This window comes from Antrostomus carolinensis, unplaced genomic scaffold (assembly GCF_000700745.2).
Source record: "Antrostomus carolinensis isolate BGI_N321 unplaced genomic scaffold, ASM70074v2 scaffold41242, whole genome shotgun sequence".
In the NCBI taxonomy this organism is placed as follows: domain Eukaryota; kingdom Metazoa; phylum Chordata; class Aves; order Caprimulgiformes; family Caprimulgidae; genus Antrostomus; species Antrostomus carolinensis.
This window is the reverse complement of record NW_010299579.1, coordinates 1-6,789: the sequence shown is the minus strand read 5'-3', so window position 1 is coordinate 6,789 and position 6,789 is coordinate 1. Positions and strand designations below refer to the sequence as shown.

Here is a 6,789-nt window from a genome sequence, read left to right as displayed (position 1 = left end):
GAACGAGGTCTCCTGAATCCAAATCAAGGTCCTTCATTCTTAAGAGCACCCTAAGACACCAACTGAAGAACCTGACTTGTTTTGATGGCAGAGAAAGGCTGTGACAGGCAAAGGAGTGAGATTCTCCTAAACCTTGTGAGTTAAAAGTGCTCTCCTCAAACATGTGGGTAACATACTGAAGTAAGCACCAGTTGTCCTGCTGACATGGGTATCCAGCACAGCACTACATACCTCCAGTAAAAAAAAACAAAATAAAACCACAAACTAAAGACAAATCTTGTTCTTAACTCACAAAATGATACACATACACACAGGCAAGTTATCAGAAAAGGCATTATATTTTGGTTTCCACCTTATTTAAAACTGATTTTGGTTTTCAATCAATCAAATCTGAGTATGTCTGAGTTCAGTTTTCAACTTTTTCCCCCCCCTCACAACAGTAATGATCTGGACGACCATAATTATAAAAGGGATGGGGAGAAAACCCAAGAACAAGACACACAGTCTGAACTGTGCTCTCCTCCACACCAGCACTCCAGGGAATGTTAGTTTCAGCTCTTTGTTTTTTTCCCTTCGGGTTGTTACTAACAACATCTCTACCGTTTATTAAAGCAAAGCTACAGTAAATTTTCTTGCAGTCTTACAGCAGGTTTTCATATCACCAGTAGGACTCGCATGCATGGATTGCAGTCACTCACACACACTCACAGACATTGTACAGTAGCCAGTTGCCACCATTAAAAAAAAAAAAAAAAAAAAAAGAAAAAGAAAACAGACATTCATTTATTTTAAGTGGTCAACATTAGAATTGCACCAAGCTCTTGGATGGAAAAAAAAAACAACAAACAAAAAACTGCACAGGTCTTCCACATCTACATGGTAAGTCATCCCTTCGCAATGGACGGAGCTCTCGTCTCCATTTGTTCAACATGCATCGCTGAAGCTTGAAGGCACGCTGGCCAAAGAGAGCCCTGTTCTTTTTTTGTCATCTTAACTCAAGTGTGCTGCTCTCAGGGTGCAAAAAAGGGAAAAAATAAAGCCAAGCCCTTTTGCAGCACACCGGGAAAAGGTCATTCGGAGACCACAGTACTTGGAAGGCAGCCCAGCTGCCTGGATTCTACTTCTAACTGTGCTCTTGGAGGCATTGAAGGAATATACTTGTCTTTAAAAGTGACATATAAAGGCAAATTTCTGCAAATCCTTTCTTTTCAAACTGCTTATGGTAGACTAACACCCCTTCTGGAAGAAACTGGTCCTTCAGTCACCAGCTTCAAGTGGGAAATTTCCTACCTGCTGTCTTAAACACTGAAGCACCAGAGATTACAGGGCTGATGTGTTCAGTCATTCATCAGCTTCGGGAAAACTTAACACACACGCCAAAAAAAAAAAAAAAAGAGAAAAAAAAAGAAAAAAAAGAAAAAAGAAGCACTAAAATGAAAAGAAATCCTCAACACCTCAAGAGCACCGTAACAAACCTGAACTCTTGGGCTACTGACTGCCGGCACTGTCAGAAGCTGCTTGCTTCTGGGAAGACACCTGGAGGTTGAAGCCTTACAGTGATTTCGTATCCTCCCAGGATGAGATCTACTGAGCTTTACTGATTGTGAGATAAAGCAATGTCTTGGAAAACTAAAACCAACAAACTCGTAATAACCATCACCAAAATCACCATTGGGAAAGTTCCGTTTGTTAGAAGGTCTCATTGAGAAACACCAGTCCCTGCCCCGCGGAGCAGTACGGACATGATTAACAAAACCCAGAGCGACCCGTCCCCCACAAACCGGGCCTTTAGGGACTAGTCCCCAAATTACATTGGAGGGGGAGAAAGAAAAATAAACTAAAAAAAGAAGGTTGTATCACCTTTTCCTCCTGTTAAAGTTTTAATCCTCTTATTCCATTTTTATTTCCTTGGTTTTTTTTTCCCCCAATTCTCCCTTCCACTCTGCCACCTTAGCTGGGGGAGTTATTGGAACGAGAGTTTGGAGAGTCCTGCTCATTTATTGTGTTCAAGAGTACACACACCGGCTGCCGGGGCAAGTGGTGGTGGCTGTGTTCACGGTGCTGCTCTTCCGCAGCATTAAAAAGCCCTTCCTCCTCGTCCCCGTGGGGGCGGCCGCTGCAGCTGTCGCAGAAGTCCAGGGGCCCATCCAGAGCATCATCGATGAGCCCGTCGAACTCCTTGAGGTCGTCGTCGTGATGGCCCCGGTTGCATACGCAGACTTCAATGCCCGAGTCGCCGGTGAAGCGGCGCTGCCTGCCCGGCGTCTTGTCCTTCGCCTCAGGAATGGCGCTGCTCTGCTCTAAGCTCTCAGAGCTGTAACCTTTTAGTAGTTCCTCCTTGCACTCCGTATCCTTATCGGGACCAGCCCTCTCCACTAGCTCGGCTCCCGTGCTGGTGCCACCGGGCTCGACGCTTTGCATTTTGGCAACCGCTCGCTCGACCAGCGTGGTGGTGGAGGGCTCGGGGTCCCCAAGGCCGGGGGACCCGGCGTTGTCAGCGCTGCTGTTATTGCCGCTGGGTGCTGCTGAGCTGCTCTGTGCTGGCTGCAGGTTTCTTGGCGTGTCTGGGATTGTGCTACTGCTGCCTGCTGGGACGCACTGCTGATGTAAGGCACTATATGGTGGTGGTGGGGTCGGTGGTCGGTTCACCACTTCCTCATAGGGAGGTAGTAAATAATTTGGCAAAAACCCTAAAAATGAGAGGCAAGGAGGAAAAGTTATTTCATGAACAGCTTATCTCAGCAAACAAGTCAGGAATACAGGTTGTTATGTCATTTGTCATGTACCAGCACCTTCCCACTGAACAGCTCAACGGGCTTTACAAGGGGTGCCAAAACTTGGCCCAAATGAGACACTGTCACCTTTCAGAGAAGCAGTAATTGCAGCCCAGGAAGGCACCATTACAGGAGGAGATGGACACAGCTGGGAACAGCAGCCTGATCTCCCTGCTGTCAAGTCTATGCTTAGGGCTGCCAGACAAACCTCCCCCCGCTGCCCTGTACCCCAATACAGCCCCCATGAACCACACCAAGGGATGGTCTGCATTGGCTGGAAGGAATGACCTAGGAGACATCTCGCCAGCCCTCTCCAACACTCGCTTCTCAGATGAGTTTCCGCTTTCAAGAGCAAAGACTGCATCTCAGAACTCTTTGTGCAAAAATGAAGGGACACGAGCAGTTACAAAGAACTTAGGATCCTGGGTTTTGGTGGTTGTTTTAGCGCTGGATTCAGTTTTGCTGATATGGTCAGAATAAATTGGCAGTACTGGCAAGAGAGTGTGGTTTGTCCTACTTACAGCCCCTCAAACCTATGAAAGATTTTGCTTACTTCTAAAGAGGCAACAAAATAGTCTACATAGACAGAATGGACTCAAAATACCGGAAACTTTTAAAGACAGCAGTGCAGTTTTCCATGTGCAATTGCCTATCCCTGGGGCTGGGGAGGAAAGCGCTGCTGGGGATCACTTCTGAGCTGGCTGCAAGAGTTTTAATGAGAAAAGCAAGTTCATACATGCAATTCAACAGTCCATTACAGGAAACTCAGTTGCGGTACCTCCAGCCAAAAGACTGAGACTCACTGTTCTAGCACAGCATAGCAGGGTACGAAGGAAAGAACAAACTGATTGTACTTTCCCTGAGCCGTGGGCAACAGCTCCTTCGTGCAAACTCCTAGGGCTGCTCACCAGCAGCATTGTCCGGGAACCACAGCACAGGGCGGGAGCCAGCATGGTCCCCGCTGACACACCACTTCCACTCAGCCTGCGTGACCAACTTTCGTGAAGCCACTTCCCACATCTCAGTCCCACCAGCAGCCAGCGCAGGCTGGAAAGGAGGAGCATCCACAAAGCCCTGAACGAGATATTTTAAGAACCTTCCCAGAAAAACACCCAGGGATTGACTGGACTGACAGAGCCAAATCAAGGGTGGGTGTGAAGGTGCTGTAGCTGGTGTGGTCCAACCCCAGACTCAAGGGGGCTAAAATGCATCCAGCAGCTGGAATACGTCACCTCCGCTCTACCAGCCAAGGTTAAGCAGCAAAGCTGCCCCCCACCTCTTTCTGAGCCCAGCCACTGCTCCCTGCTTCCACCCCACATGGGAAACTCGCTGCTGCCTCCAGGAAAAACAGCGTGAGGTACATACGGAAATAAAACGGCAAGGCTGAATAGTTATGGGCTTCCCGGTAAGCGATCAGGTTGATCTCGTGTTGCCGCTGCTGGGCCTGGAGACGATGCTTGGTGCGTCGGTGATGGCAAACACAACAGCAGCTGAGGATGATGATGATGGTCCACACCAGCCAAAACCCTGCAGTGGGGGAGAGCAAGCGTTAACCACCACATGAGAGCCACATCCAACCCCAGGAAACCCCACAAAGGCGATGGAGAAGATCATCAGGAAGCCTGGATCTGAACCCAGAAATACACGGTGCACCAGAAGGATTCGACATGGACCTGCCTAAGTAGGTGACTGCTACTCTGGCAGCCTCAACCAAATCAGGTAACTCTGTACACACTTTGGTACCATGTAGAGTATGTTCAACAGGCAACACCCTGGACAAGAACAAAATATGGAGACAAGGCTAAGCTCCCCCTCACCATCGCTCCCACCCCTTGGACACAATTTCTTCTAGCTGAAAATACGAGCAGAGCTGTGAATAGCATTGAACTTGTCTCCCACAGCCATTTCGGTTTGAAAATAACAATCAAGACACAAAAGACACTCGGCAGATTGACCACAGAAGAAGAGAAAAACCCCAAGCACTGTGTTTTGCTTTTGTTTGAACTGCTCTTTAATTTCCAGCCCAAATCCTTCATTGTGCTGCTTAACAAAAACATACTCTTTTTACATAAACGTCTCAAAATATTTTTAAAACTTATTTTTGTATTCAATGTCTTAAATTATCCAAAATTCAATTAAACTAGTCCCCCACTCTGAATCCTCAAGAAACCTGACTTCTGCTCCGTTTGTGGTCACGGCTGCTTTCTGTGCACTGTCGTTCCGTACGTACACTGCTCCCTAAAAGGGAATTTTCAAAAAGCACTTCCTGAATTTTCTCCACTCCCTCCAACACGTGGAATAAGCCCTCCTTTCCGTAAATCCCCCTTCACGCTTCCATGCACTAGAAAAACGTTTCCGAGAGACCCGTTAAAGAGCTACAACGTTCACTCCAGGTGAGGCTTTTGTCTCCTGCCATTACAGCCCACAGCCCTACCTGCCTCGGAGGTCTCTCTACTCTCCATCTCTAAGCTCAGCTTTTGCAGCTCAGGATACCAGGAGAGCTCCCCCTTTAGAAATATGTAGGTCGGGCAAACCTCTCCTCAGCAGAGATCACAACATTGTTTTTCTTTCAGCCACCTCAGCCACCCTTCATTATTCCCAAACCAGCAAAACGAAGACTCCCAGTGCTGCAGCCCATTTTCAGCAGGGCCATTCTGCCCTGTCAGACCAAACTGCTTGTTTCTCCCCAGTAAAAACCTCCAGTCCTGCCTTTGCAACACCTTGCTGTTTCCAGCATTCCCTGCTGAGTTAGCGATGTTGTCTCTGCTGAGAGCTGGGTGGGGAAAGGTGAACAGTTTAGGAATGTGAAGAATGAGAGGAGCATTGCTCTGACTCAGGACAAAGAGCAATCGACCCATATCACAGATCTCGGAGCCCTGCCCCGGGCTGTTTGGAGGTGAATTTGATAGGCCGTATCGTGCCCCCGAGCATTCTGAGCAGGGACTTTCACCTCCCTGTGTTGTAACCCAAATTCTCCATGTATTTTGGCACAGCAACCTGAAATCTCTCTCTTGCCTTGCACAACCAATCTCCCTAATGGACTGGATTCTGCCTTATACCCAACCTTATCAAAACCTGCTATCAAAATGAAGGTGTTAATTGCTCCATTTTTTTGGCTTGGCTGCAAATCAAGGTTCCTAGGCAGCTTTTCTAGCCAGCCTGCTCGGCTGTACCACGAGCAGAGAGAAGACTGATCTTCACTCCAGAGAAGCAAAGGACAAAACACTCAAATGCCCTCTGCATTTCCTTCAAACGGAGCTGAGGAAGGTCCACTGCCCTCTGAACATCCTGCTGCTTCAAAAAAAGCCTTTTTATATTTTATCAGTGACCTGGATAGTGGGATTGAGTGCACCCTCAGCACATTTGCTGATGACACAAGCTGAGTGGTGCAGTTGATAGAATAGATGGAAGGAATGCCATCCAGAGGGACCTGGACAGGCTTGAAAAGTGAGCCCACGAGAACCTAACGAGGTTCAACAAGACCAAGTGCAAGGTTGTGCACTCGGGTTGGGGCAATCCCAGGTATGTGCACAGGCTGGGAGAAGAACTCATGGAGAGCAGCCCTGCTGAGAAGGACTTGGGAGTCCTGCTGGACGAGAAGCTGGACATGAGCCAGCCGTGTGCGACTGCAACCTGGAAGGTCCCTGTATCCTGGGCTGCATCAAAAGAGGGGTGGGCAGCAGGGAGAGGGAGGGGACTGTCCCCCTTCACTCTGCCCTTGTGAGGCCCCACTTGGAGTATTGTGTCCAGGCCTGGAGCCCCCAACACAAGAGAGATGTAGAGCTGTTGGATTGGGTCCAGAGGAGGCCATGAAGATGATCATAGAGCTGGAGCACCTCTCTTATGAAGAAAGGTTGAGGGACCTGGGCTTGTTTAGGGAGAGAAGGCTCCAGGGAGACCTCACTGCAGCCTTTTAGTACTTGAAGGGAGCTTAGAAACAGGAGGGAAAGCGACTTTTTCCATGGTCAGATAGTGACAGGACAGGAGGAAATGGTTTTAAACTAAGAGAGGGGAG

The 6,789-nt window shown here is 48.3% G+C and overlaps 1 protein-coding gene across 1 annotated transcript; it reads right to left on the bottom strand.

Moving 5' to 3' along the window:
* Positions 1-324: 324 nt before the first annotated feature.
* Positions 325-5,660, bottom strand: LOC104520987 (WW domain binding protein 1 like; the record flags this gene model as incomplete). The annotated part of the gene is given in 4 exon segments (XM_010162835.2): positions 325-2,690; positions 4,140-4,301; positions 5,005-5,012; positions 5,495-5,660. Coding segments are annotated over 4 exon segments (1,076 nt in total), but the record flags the coding sequence as incomplete, so codon positions are not given.
* Between the last annotated feature and the right edge of the window lie 1,129 nt (positions 5,661-6,789).